This window comes from Natator depressus, chromosome 2 (assembly GCF_965152275.1).
Source record: "Natator depressus isolate rNatDep1 chromosome 2, rNatDep2.hap1, whole genome shotgun sequence".
Lineage (NCBI taxonomy): Eukaryota > Metazoa > Chordata > Testudines > Cheloniidae > Natator > Natator depressus.
This window is the reverse complement of record NC_134235.1, coordinates 24616080-24635968: the sequence shown is the minus strand read 5'-3', so window position 1 is coordinate 24635968 and position 19889 is coordinate 24616080. Positions and strand designations below refer to the sequence as shown.

Sequence of the window (19889 nt, the reverse complement as noted above, 5' to 3'; positions counted from 1 at the left end):
TGGCCCTTTAAATCTTTTTCCTAAGGGGGAAGTGCTGATTGTTCCAGAAGAAGGAAGTGCTGCTGGGGGCAGGAGGAGCAGAGAGAGAGGGGAGTGTCAGTGTGTGGCTCTGGACAGAAGGGCTGCAGCAAGCAGGCCCTCACAGAGGGAAGCAGCCAAGAACCTGCATGAAGCCTGGGAAGAACAGAGCGGCCTGTTGGGGACACCCCAGGACCGGAGCCTGAAGGAGCACTGTGCCGGGGAGGAATCAGCCGAGAAGGACAAACCGGAGCTGGACCCAGTATCACTGCTGCCCAGAGCTGCATGGGGCTTGTGACCTTGCATTGGGAATAAAGAGGGAGGCTGTTAGCTAGTTAAGTGGGGAGGTTGTCGCTCTGTGTGGCTTTGCAGAGAGTGGCAGAAGAGGGCACCGGAGTGGTTTGTTGGGGAAAGTTTACTGGTGTTGAATATGACCAAGAGCACCCAAGACTCACCACTGGACTGGAACTTTGCCCAAGACTCTTGAACTCTGTGTGCAGACACATTGCTCGGTGTCTGCCCTTCCAGACTGTGGTACCACTGGGCCTATGGGGCCTTGTGTTGAATGCAACCCTGTTTTATTGCTCCCCATATAATTCCCCCTGTTTCCCCCCCCGCCCCCATCCCTCTGTGAATAAATATTTCCTTTTCCTATATTCATTGTACTCTTCTGGTGGGTGTGTGCGTTCACTCTGGGGGGTTTGGAACAGGTGCCCCTGGGGTGGAAAGGACTTTCCCTGCTGCATTCCTGCACACGCCTTCTCTTGGCCAGAGCTGCCTGCAGAGCAGACTCCATCTTGGCCACGAGGGCACTAAAATTACATATAGATTTAGAATGCCAGTCATTCAATCAGCATCATGACGCTTAATTTTGAAACTCTTATTCTGCTAAAACCTCCTTAAGAATACTGAGACTTCCCAGTTGGGTGGTGAGACCAATATCTACAAGAAGCAGCAGCAGCAGAAGCAGAATTTTTAAACAGAGTTGTTAATCTTTAAAAATGTCTCATCTTTTTGTGTTCAAGACAAAAAGCTATATGAAACTGGAGTTAAGACTGAGAACATACATTGGTAATTTAAGGGTATAAACATTGGAGGGATGTAATTTATCACAAAAACAAGCATTACAAATCTTAACTCTGAATTTCCTGGATTAAGTTTAAAAGAAATCCCAACATTCTAAAGTATGGAAATGCACAGGTCAGACACCCAAACAGCCTTAACTGTGCATGGTGTCACTACAGGACAATGATCGCCCAATTATGGCTAGTGCATAATAGTTTAACTTAATCTGGAACCAGACACTAACTGTTAAAGCAGCATTTCTCTCTTTGGCTCATAGTTTCACTACATGGCTGTCCCCCTATGCTGTCAAAGTCCACCATAGGTGATGGAAGCCACTTTGAAAGTGGGCAGTTAATCATGGAATTCTCTGTAGTAAAACATTCACCAGCTTCTCCTGTACAAGTAAATTCCAGTTACGAAGAATGGAGAGGGAAAAAAATTACCATTAATCCTAAAAAAATTATTCCTCAAAACATAGTGAGTTTAACTATATGATAAGTTTGAAGAGTCTGCATCACTCCATTATGTAAGTCATTTGGGAATAATAAAGGGTTTGCTAAATTTCTTAAGGGACAACTTACAAATTCTCAAAACAACAACAACATTAATTCTGGGCCCAAAGTGCACATGCTATAATTCTGGGGAGTATACACACTCTTCAGACGTACAGTGGCTGAATCCCTACTTCCAGAATTATTTCAAGTTCGCATTTAACTATGAAACCACATAATAGATTCTAAATAATGTGAATTACTTAAAACCATTAGTCACCATGCCCAGCATGACTATGTAGTGGTAGCATATTTTCCTAACAGACAAAGAAAGTAAGTGAGGTCCCTTGCTCCTAAGCCAGCAAGTTAGAACTCATGCAGATTAGGGGTGGGGGTATGGCAGTGGGAGCTTCTGTCTATCACAGACATTTTCATAGCGGTCACAGATCCACAGGATCTGTGGTATGCCCTAGCTTTTACACAGCCTCTTGGACCAATGGGTCTCATTCTTTCTTAAGAGTAGGCTCTGCAGCCTCATCACCTCAGAGACTGAATCTCTAAGCTTCATGACTCCTGCTTCACACCAGGAGCTCTGCCCATCACCACCTGAGAGACTCCTAGGCCTGGTCTACACTACAGGGGTGTGAAAAACACCCCCCCCCCCCCGTGAGCGATGCAAGTTTCAGGGCTGTAAAGTGGCAGTGTAGACAGTGCTCCCAGTACTGGTAGCTACTCCCCTCGTGGGGGTGGGTTTTTTTAAAGCACTAGGAGAGCTCTCTCCCAACGCTGGTGCCGCAACTACACAGCCATGTACGGCAGCGCTTTAATGTTGGTAGGGAAGACATACCCCTAGTCAGACAGCCTTTCCAAAACAAGGCAGGGTTTATGAGTCAACTGGAAGACAGCATTGGAAGTCCTTAACACAGAGAAGCAGAGTCCATCCAGCGACACCTGAGCAATCTGCTAGCCACGCTGCTATGGACTCCATTTCAATCTCTGTGTCCCTTTGTCTGTCCATAGTGACAGCAGTCCAGCCTTTCCCAAACGTCAACTCTATCTCCTGCCTGTCACCTCTCAGACCTTTGTTCTCGAGCTGGCCTCTGCTCAGCCTTCCTGCTCAGAGGTGGGGAGAAAACCTCCTTCCCCTTGGTTATTGATTGCTAGGTGTCAGTGTGCTGTCCACCAGGAGTTTCCATGGTCTTCCCAGATTTTCCATTGACATTGGATAGCCTCCGCCAATCCTTTAATGACCCAGTAAGTCCACCCCAGACATCTAGGCAGCACACACACTTCATGCCTCCTGCACTGCCCCAAAAGCAGATTTAACCCGTTAGCCCCCACTGGGTAGCAATGCAAAGTACAGGGGGAAACTGAAGCACACACAGGATTCATAAAAAAAGATTACAGAAAATTCCCATTTCATCAAAATAGCACATATCACTGTGATATTCAAGAGCATAATTCTGGTGGAAGGCTTTATCAAAAAAAAAAAAAAAAAAAGGGAAAGATCCATTTAATACTTCGAGCTGAACATACTCTGCTCTCTTCCAGCAAGGAGTTCCTCAACAGGATCTCTGCTGCCAAAGTTTGTCAGAAGGAAGAAAATGAGGTGATCTCACTTCACTCTAGTAATCTTTCAGAGCTCAAAAATGATACATATTCAGCCATTTTCAGATAGAAAGATGGCTGGCTGAATGCGGGATTAGGCAGTAAAGGAGAACAGCAGCAGGGATCCTCAGAATTGTCTTCTGGATTGGAGCAAGGGGAAGAGGGTATTCATCCAAAACATGGACAGTCATTTTTAAAAGACAAATTGTTTCATTTGAGGGGAAAATTTCTGAATTCATTAGGCTGCAGCGCTGGCACATTTTCATCATGCCAAATGCTGTAAGTGGCAGGAGGGCAGAAGAGGCTCCTATAAACACCCCTCACATAGAATATCAGGGTTGGAAGAGACCTCAGGAGGTCAGCTAGTCCAACCCCCTGCTCAGAGTAGGGCCAATCCCCAACTAAATCATCCCAGCCAGGGCTGTGTCAAGCCAGGCCTTAAAAACCTCTAAGGAAGGAGACTCCACCACCTCCATAGGTAACCCATTCCAGTGCTTCACCACCCTCCTAGTGAAATAGTGTTTCCTAATATCCAACCTAGACCTCCCCCACTGCAACTTGAGACCATTGCTTCTTGTTCTGTCATCTGCCACCACTGAGAACAGCCAAGCTCCATCCTCTTTGGAACCCCCCCTTCAGGTAGTTGAAGGGTGCTATCAAATCCCCCCTCACTCTTCTCTTCTACATCCAAGGGCTAAAAGAATACGTTGCTGATAAGGAACATAAGGGAAACTGGAATTCCTACAGCAACAGGGGGGAAAAAAAAAACCAAAAAACAAAACAAAAACCACACCACACAACAGGCATTTACAGAGATATAACTACAGTGCCGTAGCTGTACCACTGTAGCACCCATAGTCTAGACATGGCCTGAGACTAAGCTGCCAGATAACCTTTAGCTAAAGTTGAGCAATACAATTAACAACATAACCACACTTATTTTCCACTCAGGAGCCCTCCACAAAGAAGTCGTCAGGCTCTGGACCAAGGTAAATATCACATTGTAATATATTATTTAACAAAATTATAAAGAAACCACAGTGGGGGGTAGGAAATGGGGTGGGGTTTTAAGCTTTCTTTGACTGGGAAGCTATTGAATGTTAGAGCCAGGGAAACTAATGAACATTTACTTACACCAAATTAAGTCTGAATTATTTGCAACAGGTCTCCAGAAATAAAGGTCACTTACACAGACCAGAAGAATGTCCCAGCTTTCACCCCTTGCTTGGTAGCAGTAATCCATATCTAATGAGGAAAATATAAAAAGGATTATAATAGTACTCAAGTCTTGATTTAAAAAACTTTTTCAAAACATGTTTTCCAAACATAAACAAGAAAGTAAAGTGTAGCCTTTAGAATCCCACCTCAAATTTGAGCATTTGTAAGAAGACATGCTGTTCTGTACAGATTTTGGGGAAGTGAATTATTCTTTAGTCAGCCATGCTGAGGTATGCAGTGTTGTAGCCAAGTGGTCCCAGGATATGAGAGAGAGGGGGAGAATTAGTAAGGTAATATCTTTTATTGGACCAACTTCTGTTGGAGAGAGAGAGAGAGAGAGAGAGAGAGACAAGTTTTGAGCTTACACAGAGCTCCTCTTCAGGTCTGGGAATTATGAAGAAGAGCTCTATGTAAGCTCAAAAGCTTGTCTCCCTCACCAACAGAAGTTGGTCCAATAAAAGATATTACTTCACCCACCTTGTGCTGCAGCCACATGGAGGTCATTTTACACTTTTCTTCCATTTCATCTTAAATCTCCATTACTCCTCTTTCACAGGAAGTGATGTAGCTGCGTGGCCTACATGAGGCACTTCTAGCCATTGTAGCCATCAAAAGGACAGCAATATCCCATTTTGGCCTCTTTCTGATCAAAACTGGGAGAACACCAATTTAGCAAACAACTGTCAAAAATTTCAGAGTAGCAGCCGTATTAGTCTGTATCGACAAAAAGAAAAGGAGGACTTGTGGCACCTTAGAGACTAACCAATTTATCTGAGCATCAGCTTTTGTGAACTACAGTTCACTTCATCCAAAGTGAGCTGTAGCTCACGAAACCTTATGCTCAAATGAATTTGTTAGACTCTATGCTGCCACAAGTCCTCCTTTTCTTTTTGTCAAAAATTTGTTACTCAAAACTAGAAGACATGCTTGGAAGATTTTCTTCAACAAAAACAAAACAAAAAAACAAAAAAAACCCACACACTTTGGCTGAACAAGAAATAAATAGCTTCCAATGGTCACGTATTAGAAAATACCTCTCTTAACTCGGAACCTTCTGTGTCAATATATGTTCATCATCATCTTCTAGACAGTTGCCTGTGCATGAATTATTCCACAGCCACATCCTGAGTTTTCTACACACATCTTACTTTAGTCTAACTGAACTAATTTAATGAAGTGTTGAAGTGCTATGAAAATGAAGATTTTTATATTTGAGACTGTTAATAAACATTTAACCTAGGTATATTGTTCTCATTACACAATGATATTAATAAGCACCTTCACTCCTCCCTTCAATCCACTTTTCTCCCCTTGAAAAGCTCCATAGTTGATCTCTGCACCCTCAATGCCTCCAAACCTTATTTCTCAAGTTTTTTTCTTTTACTGTTTGTTTACAGTTGTTGGCCAGAAAATAAAGATCAATCAAGTCCTCCAACAGTAGCTAAAGCTATGTACCAATCCTAATTATGATTACTACTGAAACTAACCATGACCCCGATGAAGTGAGCTGTAGCTCACGAAAGCTTATGCTCAAGTACATTTGTTTGTCTAAGGCGCCACAAGTCCTCCTTTTCTTTTTGCAAATACAGACTAACACGGCTGCTACTCTGAAACCTGTCATATTTCTAGGTAGTGATTCTAAGCACATGCCCCAAGAGACACCCTCCTTCTGACCAAGCTAGTAAAATGGAAGTAGCTTTGACAGACTAATGATTAGGATTGGCACACATTGCCAAGGCATCCTGCGTATCAGCCGAGATGTTGATAGTTGGTTTTAATTCTGATCCTCTGCCCAGCCTCTTTACAAAAGTCCTGCTGAAAGGCATACACAGATCAGGGCATGTTCTGTGAACACCACAGTTTTGCTTGGAATAGGAGTCTCCATGCATAAGACCTGTCTACTTTTCAGTGTTATGCTCACATGAAGCCTGCGTCTGAAAGCCCTCTGTGTGCGAGACGCCCTCTGAAGTCCATGAAGACTTCTACATATAACGGCCTTACTGGACTGAGTTTAAGATGCGACAGGAGACAGCCCAGTAGAGTTAAATCCTCTACATTATAACTGTTCTGTGAATAGATACAAGGGTAGCAGGGGCAGTGGCAGTACAAGCTTCCCGACACTGTACTCGAGCAACCTGTCCTATCACTGAGGAACTAGTTCTGCCTCCATGCCTACCTAACAGTGGTGAGACTGCAATTATATTGGTATTGGAACATGGACTCAGTAGACCTGAAATTAGTCCAAAAACTCCTCAAACAATGAGCACTCAGAAGTCATTAAAGACTAACTACTCATACGGTTGATATTTGAACTGATGCCTTACGGAAAGGGAAGAGGGTGTCTGAATCAGTTTCTTATCCTTGGCAGACTACCATCATGATAAATTTAGCTCTATGCTACACGGACAGTAAGATACTATAGGATCATTTGAAAAACTACTTTGGTTTATTTTTGTAGAACTAAAAGGAAAAAAAGTTTGCCATAATGCAATTTCATGCCAAGATCCACAACAACAACAAAAAATTGGAAGCAATATTTCAGGGCATCTGAAGAGGAGACCGCAATGGTCATCCAGATGTAACATACAGATGCACAGTTTAACACCAAACCAAGTTTAGGATTACAACAGACATATTAGACCGAATTCAGTGCCCTAAAAGAGCAGGATATAATTGTCCCCCACCCCTACTCCTCCCAATGGATAACATAATTTAAATGGACACTACAAATGATTTTAGCCTAAATGCCAATTGTAGACAACAAAAATAAGGCTGACATCCTATCCCTCCCTCCAGAACAGCAAGAGTTGAGAACAAAGCATGAGGGTTATCTTTGAACATCCTCCCTCACTGGTCTGCGTCACAACTTTAAAGTTATATAAACCTCAAAGTCCCTGTACTATACCTATAAATTTAAATGTATTTTACAATCCTCTGACTAGCATGTTTGTTCAGGTCAGTTATCCCGAAGTTTGCTGTGTTTGATTTTGCAAGGTCAGCACCATTTGTGAGTTTAAGTCATTTATTTGTTATATGTAAATACACCAGTTTTAGCTGCTAGTGGAAACTATATCATGTAACATGCATGTACCTTATATCACATCACACCACACCCTGTATCGCAAGCTATAGTAGGTCTATATTATTGAAGTACCCTACTAGCACAGAGGGGAGAGGAATAACATTTAAAACATTATCCAGCATTCCCTATTACTGTGTATCACAAGAATTAGAGTATGTTTAATTTCTACAGCGCAGAAAAGTCTGTTGTATTAAGGACCCAAAGATTCAGCTCTAGTGCAAAAGCCAGTACTCAAATCCAGCTTAGAAGATAAACTATTTTGCATGTTTACAGGGTCATATATTAACGCCTTTAAACACCTCTGAATTATAGTATAAATCTATTCCTTTTATTAGTAGGTAGACACAAAGAAGTTAAGCGACTTGTTCAACGTTATACAGGACATCAGTGGCAGCGCCCAGGAACAGAACCTAGGAGCTCTCAGAACCCCTAGTCTCCTGGGGAAACTGCTAGACAATACTGCCTTTGTGTATGTACATTACTACAAGGAAAATCAATTGGCATGGCTCCTGGACTAGATTGTGAAAGCCAGCAAAGTGCAACATCTATCTATTTTTAATCTTTTGTGGAAAAGTAAGTTCCAAAATCACTTCATAAAGCTTTCCCAGTATTTGTTGCATTATGAAAGTACGGGCAAAAGCACATCCTAGGCCAAGGCCAATATAAAGTAAATGCACTGCATTTTGGCTCTTGTGGGATCGCTGTACAAACACTTCTTCTGCAAGCTGGCCAAGGAGGGAAATTCTGGTCAGAAGCAGAGGTACTGTATACACCATCTGTGGTTGAGGAGAGGCAATGTCTGGGTGGGAAATCCCTTTCTCATTAAGAAATGGGCCCCGGGAGGGGGGGAGGGGGGAAATTGCACAGTAACTTACAGGGTTTCTGAGGTAAATCAATGCATTCAAATTTGGTACAACTATGTAGAATTAAAACCAGAGCTGTTTCATGTGTATCCACTACCAAAAAGGTAAAGTACACAGTAACCCCTTCCCTACCATGCACCTTTTATCTGACTGACATAATTATGTGACTAAGTAGTTTAGCACAATTGCCCTCTGGCACAGTCAGACATTTTTGGTGTCAGAAAGCTGTTACCTAGTAATTGGCTGAGATAGGGTCAGACACACAGGGTGGATTTGCCAATTTAAAGCCAAAAAAGTTGCTTATGGAATGAAATTCTTATGGATATCCATTTTCTCCCTATTGACCATGAAGGACCAGGAAAATATCATTTTAAACAATTGATAGATCTTTTACAATAGAAAGACTGGATGCAGCTTCCTGCAGAGCCCCATCTCTCTCCTTTTAATCTCACCATTTTATCAATACTGTTCCTATGTTGGTTGCGAGAGACTATTTGAGTAAACTATGAAGCTCCTTATTCCCTCAGGAAATATTCCAGTTGCCTCCATGCTGCCAGTCCCTCCTAGCCTGAGCTTGATCCTTTGATAGCCAATGCAACATATTCCTATTAAACAGAGGCAAATCTGATTGGTTTCAAAAATAGAGATTGCTTAGATGTAGGACTTGTTTTTCCCCCTGAAACTGACATTTCTAATCTTTGTAGTACTTGGACCTAATGTCTAGAGACTATAAACACAGCACTGAGACACAACATGTATTCCAGTGACTCATTAATATACAGCAGTTACAAGTAAGGTGGTGGTTTAGGAACATGATGTTCCTTTTGGAGCCTCAGCTGGCCAGCAGCACAGTTCAGTGCTTCTCACTAGGCTCTTCTGAACTCTTACTTCAAGTTCAAAAAACCACCACACCCCCCAGAATTGTTAAATGCTTCCAGTCTCAATTTAAAGTGAAAGTAAAACTTCAGAAAAAGCCAGCCAGCCATGACACAGGAGACAAATCTAGGCTAATAACCAGAAATGCTACAGAAGAGCCTGTGTGTTGTACTGCAATTTTTATACAGCCATGATTTAAAAGTTAGTGGACAAAAAGCTGGAAAAGTACAATGCCTTTTTTGGAAGAAAGTGTGGGCCTACTGATTCCTTCACTGTAGGATAAGTGGCATTCACCCATATGAGTTTACTCCTGAAAAACAGGAAGCTTAAAAACTTCTACAAATCAGATTTGGCATTGAATGAAGATTTTGAGCTTCATTAAAAAAAGATCAGTGCTGTACACTGAAAATAAAGCTTTTAAGAGTATAAGTCATCCAGAAGGGTTTATCCTCTCCTAAGAGAGGCTCCAAAACTGGGAAATTTCTCTGGGACACTACAAAACCTTGCCATAGGTCCTGGAGATCCAACACATTTTGCATTTTTATTACCCATTTCTATTTGCCTTTTTAAACAACTTATTCCTGTAGTAGAAGCATTGGTTGAGGAGGGAAGGAAGGGGCTAGTCTACTGATAAGGCTAGAGTGTGATTTCCATGGTTCATAGAGCATATAAACTATTCTACACAAGAAAAATACACCATCTGATCAGTATTTTCAAAAATGAATATGGCTTTGATTACTGGTTAAGAGACCTTTGAGATTTGTTCTTATGGTTAGACTAGAGGTCATAAAAAACACTGAGAAGGGAACTGCAAGCATCAAGAAACAGTTTTTTAGTTCCTCCTTTGAGACCACTGGCCCAGATGCCCATTATCTCTATGTGGATATCAGCTAGGGATAAGACATTTTATTTGCACATGGATGGTACCATGTGCCACTTTTTTAAATAAAGAATAGTAAAATCTTGTTTTCAGTACTCTGAGAACTAGGTTGTTGAATTCACATGATCAGGTTTTAAATGCTACTTATTGCACCCTGAAATATTTACAAAAACTAGCATAGGGGTTTTTTGTTTTTTTTTTTTTTTACATGCCCTCAAGTTACCTTCCAATAAATATTCCCTTGGAAATATAAAATACAAGTTATCTGCCAAATCCCACTGATTTCACATGGTGATCTGTGTGTATTCTTATGAGATGCTGATCGCTGAAGTGAACTTTTTAATTATAATTATTACACAATCATCCAAAGCCTGCATTGACCCAATTCTCTACCCTACCTTTCCACCCAGGATAGGATATTTCTGAACCACACACAATTCAAGTCACCCTGCCCCATAACGCCATACTTTAAAGCACGTAACCCTCAGGGAGCTTGCCCTGACACACACTTTACTTTATCTTATTCCTAATTTCACTGTGTCACCTTGACCAATTCAGCTCCCTCGTTGAGTTTTACATCCACCAGATAGTTAGAGAAAGCAATAGGCTAACTCTAGGTGGGAGCAGGACTAAGCTATAGAATATTTTTTACTTCTACAGAGTTGTAGAATAGCTTGCCTCAGCAACACCTTTCGTTATTTGTAGTTTACTGGTTGCTCTCCAAATTTCCTTGAGTTTGCTAAAAAGATTAAACTCTGAGGTATCCAAAACTGTATTTGATATTCTTGTGACCTCACCAGTGGCAGACAGAAAGGGTCCCTTCCACCCTGCTTATGTACATGTAGTTTAAGAGCCGTTTGGGTTTTTTTGGCTATTTTCCACCCTCTCCACCAATCGGTCTCTGTCAGGGTTACTGCTTTCACAAGCCTCTCCTCCCTCATTGAGTATCTGCGGTTTGGGGTTTTTCCTCCCTTATGTATTAACTTGCATTTTACCAGGTAGGCTTTCAATTTCTTATTTTAGTAAGGCTTTTTTTCCTTAAACTTCTCTAGACCAATCACATTATTTCAGTATCCTCAATAGTGTTTTCAACTCCAACCAGTGCCATCTGAGAGCTTAACTCCCCCATAATCATGTCACCACCATTTCTCATGGCCCTTTGTTTAGAGTCTTCAGCCACTTTTGATTGCCAGTGACAGTATTCCGGAACACATTTGTAAGAACTATCTGGTCTATATCCCACTCAACACAGCAGGTGATGTGGCATCTACAGTGCTAAGTCAATCTTCAGCACTTAAGTGGTCTTTCATATTCAAATACTGTATGAAGCCAGGCCCTGTCTTTTACATTCTTTCCATTTTGGAAAGAAAAAAGTGGTGGCAAATATTTAGATTGCACCTAATTCTCATTGAAATTCAATGCAAAATAACTGCTTTGAGGTCCCTTTGAAAACTACAGCCTTGTAGCTGAAGAACTACTGGCCCAGGGTAAAGGTCCAAAGCTAGTTTAAAATTCAAGATCAGATGTTTTTCTTGGAAGATATGATATTGTTCAACTGGAGCATGAATTAATTCAGGGAAGTGTTATGGCTTGTGTTATGCAGGAGGTCAGAGTAGGTGGTAATCATAATTGTCCCTTTGGTCTTAAAAAATAAATAAATAAATACATACATAAAAAACTATGAAAGTTGTGTCATGTTACAAATCTTGTGTGTTAATATGTTCCATCTCTCACACACAGAGTACCAGAAGTTGTGGGGGGAAGGAGGGGGTTTCCTGGTCCTGCTCACAGGCCAGAGGGCTCTGTAGAAAAGTGTGAAAGCAAAGCCAGTCTGAAATAAAAGTCCATTTAAAGCTAAGCAAGATGAGTTTTGTCTCACTGCCTTAGGGAGCAGCCTGTTCACACGCTCTCTCTGATTCTGGGGTCTTGTGTATTATTGTTCTGAATTCTAAGAAATAAAAGCAGCACAACCTTCCAGCAAGAGTATATGTTTTCATCTAATTCTGTGTGTGTATGTTTAGAACAGAACTAAAACCCGACAAACCTGTAATGCGCAAATTAAAGGGAAACGCTATAGAATCATAGAACTATATGGCTAGAGGGGACATCAAGAGATATCCCTGGACTGGAAGACTCAGATCTCAGAGGTTCAGGAGCAAAATTAGCAATCAACATTCCCAAAAGAGTCACAGTAGTGTGAATTCATTGTTTCATTTACTGTTTTACACACACACACACTCTCACAGAAAAATTATTGACCAAGTATTATTCTGGAACACAGCGTTTGAATATCACATGCTGCAAAGAGCCACAGGAGACACATTAAAAAGCCACATGTGGCTCGCAAGCCTCAGTCTGAGTATCACTGTTTTAGTCCATTCCCCTCCACTGAGGCAGAATTACATATACTTTGGACATATGCCACACTCTGAAAATATACTGATTTGAGTTAAACTGTGCTGCCTAAAACAAGATATTTCTAACTACATCTAGTTCACACTTACCAACAAGAGCCATGTTGCATAATCAATGGTTTTACTATTCTGAAAAGCGAGAGCCAACTCAAAAGTTACATTAAAATGACAGAAGCTGGGCCAGATGTCAGGAGATTAGGTTCAAATTGTTCACAGATGTATTTTTATTGCTACTATTATTGGCTGTATTCCAAAGCACAGGAGAAAAAAATGTCTGAAAACTTACTGGTTGACCTCCCCACCATCTGTGATTGAATTTCTCTCGCCCTCGAAGACTGAAGCTGGCATCAAATACAGGGTCATACATTGAATTGCCAACAATTCCATGTGATTCAGGATAGAGTCCCTTTGTGCAGAAGTAGATTAAATTAGTGAACCTTTAGTACACGTTAAAATGCAGTTCTGCACAGTTATCCACAAATACCACTAAATTCTTTAAGAATGGAAAACTGGGTATGCCTGTAAACTTCAACCGAATTAGAGATTTTAGTTTTAAGATTAAAAAAAAATGTTTAGTACTTTAGATATTCTATAAAGCAGTACAAGATCATTTGCATACCCTGATCTTGTCTTAAAGCATAGCTACTTCAGCAGTTAGCTACTTTAAAGTGACAGAAAGTCCTTTTAAAGTAGTACTTTCAGTTCATCGTTGTAAAATATTCTGGTGACAGTAAATGATCCTTTGGTGGCAATAATAAATAAATAAATAAATAAATATAGCTAGCATTTACATTTCATCATGTTTTATCTTCGTATTGCTTCACAAGCATAACTTAATCCTGAGCACTCCTGAGAGATGAGTAAGTATTATTCCTAGCATAAAAAAAAAAAAGAGGAACTGAGGCAAGTCAACTAAGTGACTTGCATTCAAAGCCACAGTGGGAATTAATGTCAAAGTTGTCATTAGCACTCAGGAGTTCCTAGTTCATAGCCCTGCACTCACACTAGGGCTAATATTGAATATGTGGGCCACATAATAATCTGGTATAAATTTGCATAGTTCCACTGACTTAATTTCAATGGGGAAAAAAACAAACCACAGATTTATATCAACTGAGGGTCTGTTCTTGTGACTTCAAATTTATTTCCGTAAGAACCGTAAGCTGTAGTTACAGAAAAGGAGTATGAATCGCTTCAGTACAGGAGTGGGAAGGGTAAAAAAAGCAGCAGGCTATAATAAATGCTTTGCATTTATACTGCACCCCCTTATATAAGAATCTCAAAGTACTTTGATGCTTCCCCCACTCCATTTGAAAAAAAAACCACAAGTACAAAAAAGTGATTGACCGCATTAACCAGTTTTCATTTAAAAATTCCTCCCTCCCAATTCCCAAATTTGTAAGTGATTTGCAAGTCCCTTTAATTATATTCAAGAAATCCCCCTCAAAGACTTACAGTAGCCAGGGTGTACAAGTTAGGGAAGGTTTTTGTAGGATATACAGGTCTCATATAGGGAGAATGTGTTCCACAAGATCCTGAAAGTACAACAGGAAATACAAGTGTTAAAAAGTGGGACTGTCATACACTGAAGGCAGAAAGATAGGAAGACCTTTGCTTAATTAACAAATACCAAGAAACACGTTTGAACCAATTTAAATAAACAAGACTCTACTGCTTAAGCATAGAGGCCAACACTGCTAAAGCACACGTATTAAATAGACACGCATGGCCTAAAATATGACAACACTTTTCCTCTTACAAAAAGATGGAGAAATAATTTGGCAACAGATGTATAAAACGAGGTAGATTTAAAAGAAAAAAATGCTTCCCTTTTAATTAGTAGAATCATAGAATCATAGAATATCAGGGTTGGAAGGGACCCCAGAAGGTCATCTAGTCCAACCCCCTGCTCAAAGCAGGACCAATTCCCAGTTAAATCATCCCAGCCAGGGCTTTGTCAAGCCTGACCTTAAAAACCTCTAAGGAAGGAGATTCCACCACCTCCCTAGGTAACGCATTCCAGTGTTTCACCACCCTCTTAGTGAAAAAGTTTTTCCTAATATCCAATCTAAACCTCCCCCATTGCAACTTGAGACCATTACTCCTCGTTCTGTCATCTGCTACCATTGAGAACAGTCTAGAGCCATCCTCTTTGGAACCCCCTTTCAGGTAGTTGAAAGCAGCTATCAAATCCCCCCTCATTCTTCTCTTCTGCAGACTAAACAATCCCAGCTCCCTCAGCCTCTCTTCATAAGTCATGTGCTCTAGACCCCTAATCATTTTTGTTGCCCTTCGCTGGACTCTCTCCAATTTATCCACATCCTTCTTGTAGTGGGGGGCCCAAAACTGGACACAGTACTCCAGATGAGGCCTCACCAGTGTCGAATAGAGGGGAACGATCACGTCCCTCGATCTGCTCGCTATGCCCCTACTTATACATCCCAAAATGCCATTGGCCTTCTTGGCAACAAGGGCACACTGTTGACTCATATCCAGCTTCTCGTCCACTGTCACCCCTAGGTCCTTTTCCGCAGAACTGCTGCCTAGCCATTCGGTCCCTAGTCTGTAGCGGTGCATTGGATTCTTCCATCCTAAGTGCAGGACCCTGCACTTATCCTTATTGAACCTCATCAGATTTCTTTTGGCCCAATCCTCCAATTTGTCTAGGTCCTTCTGTATCCTATCCCTCCCCTCCAGCGTATCTACCACTCCTCCCAGTTTAGTATCATCTGCAAATTTGCTGAGAGTGCAATCCACACCATCCTCCAGATCATTTATGAAGATATTGAACAAAACCGGCCCCAGGACCGACCCCTGGGGCACTCCACTTGACACCGGCTGCCAACTAGACATGGAGCCATTTATCACTACCCGTTGAGCCCGACAATCTAGCCAGCTTTCTACCCACCTTATAGTGCATTCATCTAGCCCATACTTCCTTAACTTGCTGACAAGAATACTGTGGGAGACCGTGTCAAAAGCTTTGCTAAAGTCAAGAAACAATACATCCACTGCTTTCCCTTCATCCACAGAACCAGTAATCTCATCATAAAAGGCGATTAGATTAGTCAGGCATGACCTTCCCTTGGTGAATCCATGCTGACTGTTCCTGATCACTTTCCTCTCATGTAAGTGCTTCAGGATTGATTCTTTGAGGACCTGCTCCATGATTTTTCCAGGGACTGAGGTGAGGCTGACTGGCCTGTAGTTCCCAGGATCCTCCTTCTTCCCTTTTTTAAAGATTGGCACTACATTAGCCTTTTTCCAGTCATCCGGGACTTCCCCCGTTCGCCACGAGTTTTCAAAGATAATGGCCAAGGGCTCTGCAATCACAGCCGCCAATTCCTTCAGCACTCTCGGATGCAACTCGTCCGGCCCCATGGACTTGTGCACGTCCAGCTTTTCTAAATAGTCCCTAACCACCTCTATCTCCACAGAGGGCTGGCCATCTCTTCCCCATTCTGTGATGCCCAGCGCAGCAGTCTGGGAGCTGACCTTGTTAGTGAAAACAGAGGCAAAAAGAGCATTGAGTACATTAGCTTTTTCCACATCCTCTGTCACTAGGTTGCCTCCCTCATTCAGTAAGGGGCCCACACTTTCCTTGGCTTTCTTCTTGTTGCCAACATACCTGAAGAAACCCTTCTTGTTACTCTTGACATCTCTTGCTAGCTGCAGCTCCAGGTGCGATTTGGCCCTCCTTATATCTTTCCTACATGCCCGAGCAATATTTTTATACTCTTCCCTGGTCATATGTCCAACCTTCCACTTCTTGTAGGCTTCTTTTTTATGTTTAAGATCCGCTAGGATTTCACCATTAAGCCAAGCTGGTCGCTTGCCATGTTTACTATTCTTTCGACTCATCGGGATGGTTTGTCCCTGTAACCTCAACAGGGATCAGATACTTCAGATCATTTTCACTACAAGTTTGCCCATATTAGCAGTAAAATAACTCCAGAAAATTCATGCTAATTTCAGGTGACAAACCTGTATTAATCAGTCTGAAACTATAATTCCAGAGTTGTCACAGGGAAATTTTCACCAGACTTCCCATTTGCGTACAGTAGTGCCCGCAGCTGCTGCTACACATGTTGAATTCAAGATTAGGTTTGCTTAGCAAAACAAAAAACTGCACTTGTTCTGGGAGGCTCTCCCAAAAAAACAATGCACTTCTGCCATTCTTATGTTATTGTTCTGCACGGCTCCAGCCTGTCTCTTTCAGGCCTCATCAAACTGTATCATTTAAGCCAATGGGACTTTTGCCATTTGACTTCACTGGGAACAAGAACAGGCCTTTAGATTGTTAGGCCTTTGGGCCGGAAAGCCAGCTGTGTTTGATGCAGCTCTTCTACTGCATAGTACCTTGTTGGTTTATGGTGCTATACAAACAATGAAAACAATATAAGAACAAGAGATTGCCGTAGCAGTTTGTTCTAATAAAACAGATTTACTTACTTAGTTTTTCAATGTTGGGCATGACCTTACTCCCTTTCTTCATGTATGATGCACGAAAGCCATCGACAGAGAAGATGATCAAAGGAGGGCGAACAAAACTGAAACAAAGACTATGTTAACATATCCAGAGTTGAAAGGAGTATTTCGAAAACTATTTTGTATGCTCATTCAGTCAGACTAATGAGAGTTTAAACTACTACAACAGTTAGAAGTCTATAAATTTTAGAGTTAGTAGATCAGTATAGTTTAGTAATATTTATATTTCAGTAACACCCAGAAGCCCAGATCAGGATCACAATCCTATTGTACTGTTGCTATAAAGACCCATACAAAGACATGGTCCCTGTCCAGAAGAGCTTATCATCCAGGAAGGTAAGTGATGTACAAAGGGCTGGATAAGAGGAATACGGTCAAATACATACATTTTTACACATATATAATTGCAATTAAAAAAACCACACACACACATTCCACAAGCACAAATCTTTTCTGTTTTTGTGAAGAGCAAGGGTCACAGGAAGTTTAATGTCCACACACAGTATGTGAGAGAGACTAGCTGCTCTAACACAGTAAAGGAGTACTCATTTTGTTATTCTTTCATAAAACAAAGAGCCACATTGCTCCTCTTGAGATGCAAACACAGCCAGAATGTAGAAGTTTCCCAAAGCTCATGCAGAGGCAGGGAAAGCAACTTCTTCAAACGTGGGTGCCCAATATTAGGTATCCACAGTGAACTTATTCTTAGGCACCTAAAGTCTTAAGTACCCATAGCGCCCACGTAAGTCAATAGGAGCTGTGGATGCTCGGTATTTCTGTGAAAGAGTCCCCTTATTTAGGTATCTAAATTTAGATTTAGGCCTTGATTCAGCAAGTTACCCAAGCACATGCTTAATTTTAAACATGTGAAAAGTCCAGGGGTGCCAGAACAGGGAGGTCAGGGGTCCATGACCCTCCCACTTTTACTGGCCATAAGGGCGAGCAACAGAAGGAGAGGGTAGAGCCTCAGGGAGAAGGGACGGCATGGGGGCGGGGCCACAGTTCGAGTGCTGGTGGCCCCCCACACTTTTAGGGACTTTCCATCGCTCCTGAAACAGTCCGACTGGGTTCAATGAGACTACGCACATGCTTAAAAAGTTATTCACATGCTGAAAGTGTCTTGCTGAATCATGCTCTAAATCAGTTAACTTTCAGAATCTAATCATAGGCGCAGGAACTAGGGGTGCAGGGGGTGCTGCAGGTTTTACGCAAGGCCCCGCGCCGCCCAGGGTCCTGGCTGCTAGCCCCAGCCTCGGCCCCCTTACCTCTCTTCAAGTCCCCCCTCCCAGAGCCATGGCCCTGCTCCTGCCCCAGCTTGGGGGGGGGGGGGGGGGGCGGGCGTCATGAGGTAAAATGTTTGGGGATCACAGCTTTACAGTTACCCTGGCTTTCAGCACCCCCACTATCAAAAAAGTGTTCCAGTGCCACTGAATCTTATTTGTTTTTAAATACTGTATAAGACAGGTACCTTTGGATGCAATGTTTAAAGAAAATTGGCCTGAAGGCTGCTCACATCAGGTCTGATACTTATTGTCACAGGAGCCAATACTTATTGAAGTCAAAGGAAAGACTTCCACTAAATTAATTAGGTATTTGTTCAGGTGCATGCATAAGTCAGTGAAATGGGCAAGTTTATCAACCTATGGCCAGTGGCTATGATTTAGTCAGCTCTTAACAAATGTCTTCTGCACAACCTCAAAATAAAATGCGCTTACCCAGCTGGGCATTCAGGAGATTTTATCTCTTCACAGTCATCATCCACCCAGTGAGTCTCTCCTACATGGAAAGGAAGTCATCATTTTTTAGAATAATTGTCAATACAGTTACAGATTGTACCAGACTACCAAAAAACCACTCACACAACAGGTCATACTGTCATACTTTGCGAGCAACATGTTTTTACAACCACTGCTCTCCTAGGCAGCAGTATGAATGGGCTGATTACCTGCCAATGTTCAATAAGACCAGCTAAAGTACAAATTAGCACCTGTTTAAAGCATGACTTCAAATCTGAGTAAAGGGATTTCCTCTTGATCCTATGAGAAAGTTTTCACATGGTTTGAACATTAGAAAGTTAGAGCACAAAAGCAGCAACTAGTATGAAAGTATAATGCTAACAAATTGTTAATTTCATAGCCTAGATGGAACTGAACCCCTTTCAGACACTGCGTTACTACAGTATTAGGTTGTATAGTCAATTATTTTCCACTACGTTTTTTGCTACTGTTCCCACTGCACGCTCAGACTTGGGACATTCTTCTGTCCTATGAAAGTACAAAGTAAGTCAGATCATCAGACACTGCTGCTTGCTTTATGGCATTGGTGTTATTAAAAGGAACTGTACTTCCTCAAAAAAAAAAAAAAAAAAAAAAGCAGATGCATAGAATACAATTTTGAACAGCAGCAATCCCAGTTGGCCCTGATAAGGGAGAGCAAGAGAGACAGAGGGACTCAAGAAGAATGAGATCTTGGCATAAGCAACAGATGTGAAGTATTTGTTTGAGTGGAACAAGAATTAGAGTGTCACATTTAATATGAAAAAACAAGTAAATTTGTAACCAATAATATGGAGATGCTGTTCTTATGTAAAGGTCAGTCCTGTAATGGTGCCCGGGTTACAGCAACCTTTTGTTATTGGCTGGCTAAATGAGGACTGTGTTCTATGTACGTTAAAACAAGGGATGGCTTTAACTACTGCACTTGCTCTCTCCTATCTTTCTAGGGAATGGCACCTCAAAAGGAAGGAACTGGAAACTACACCTAGCATTTAACCACAATTAATCTGCAAGGGTTTCTTCAGAGTTGGGAAGAATGCAATCTGCTAAAACTTGCTGGAGGTGGCATATTTAGTTTTCCTTCCCCACTGCAGAACTGGAGATGAGAGAG

The 19889-nt window shown here is 41.7% G+C and overlaps 1 protein-coding gene across 3 annotated transcripts in view; it reads right to left on the bottom strand.

Moving 5' to 3' along the window:
• ENPP2 (ectonucleotide pyrophosphatase/phosphodiesterase 2) overlaps positions 1-19889 on the bottom strand; it is a 106877-nt gene that overhangs the window by 36026 nt on the left and 50962 nt on the right. For all 3 annotated transcript variants that reach the window (XM_074943911.1, XM_074943912.1, XM_074943909.1), the window contains exons 5-9: positions 18719-18779; positions 16968-17065; positions 13971-14050; positions 12802-12921; positions 4372-4427 (exon numbers count right to left, since the gene is read on the bottom strand). In XM_074943911.1, coding sequence (XP_074800012.1) covers positions 4372-4427; positions 12802-12921; positions 13971-14050; positions 16968-17065; positions 18719-18779 — 415 coding nt within the window. The remainder of the gene's footprint in view (positions 1-4371; positions 4428-12801; positions 12922-13970; positions 14051-16967; positions 17066-18718; positions 18780-19889) is intronic.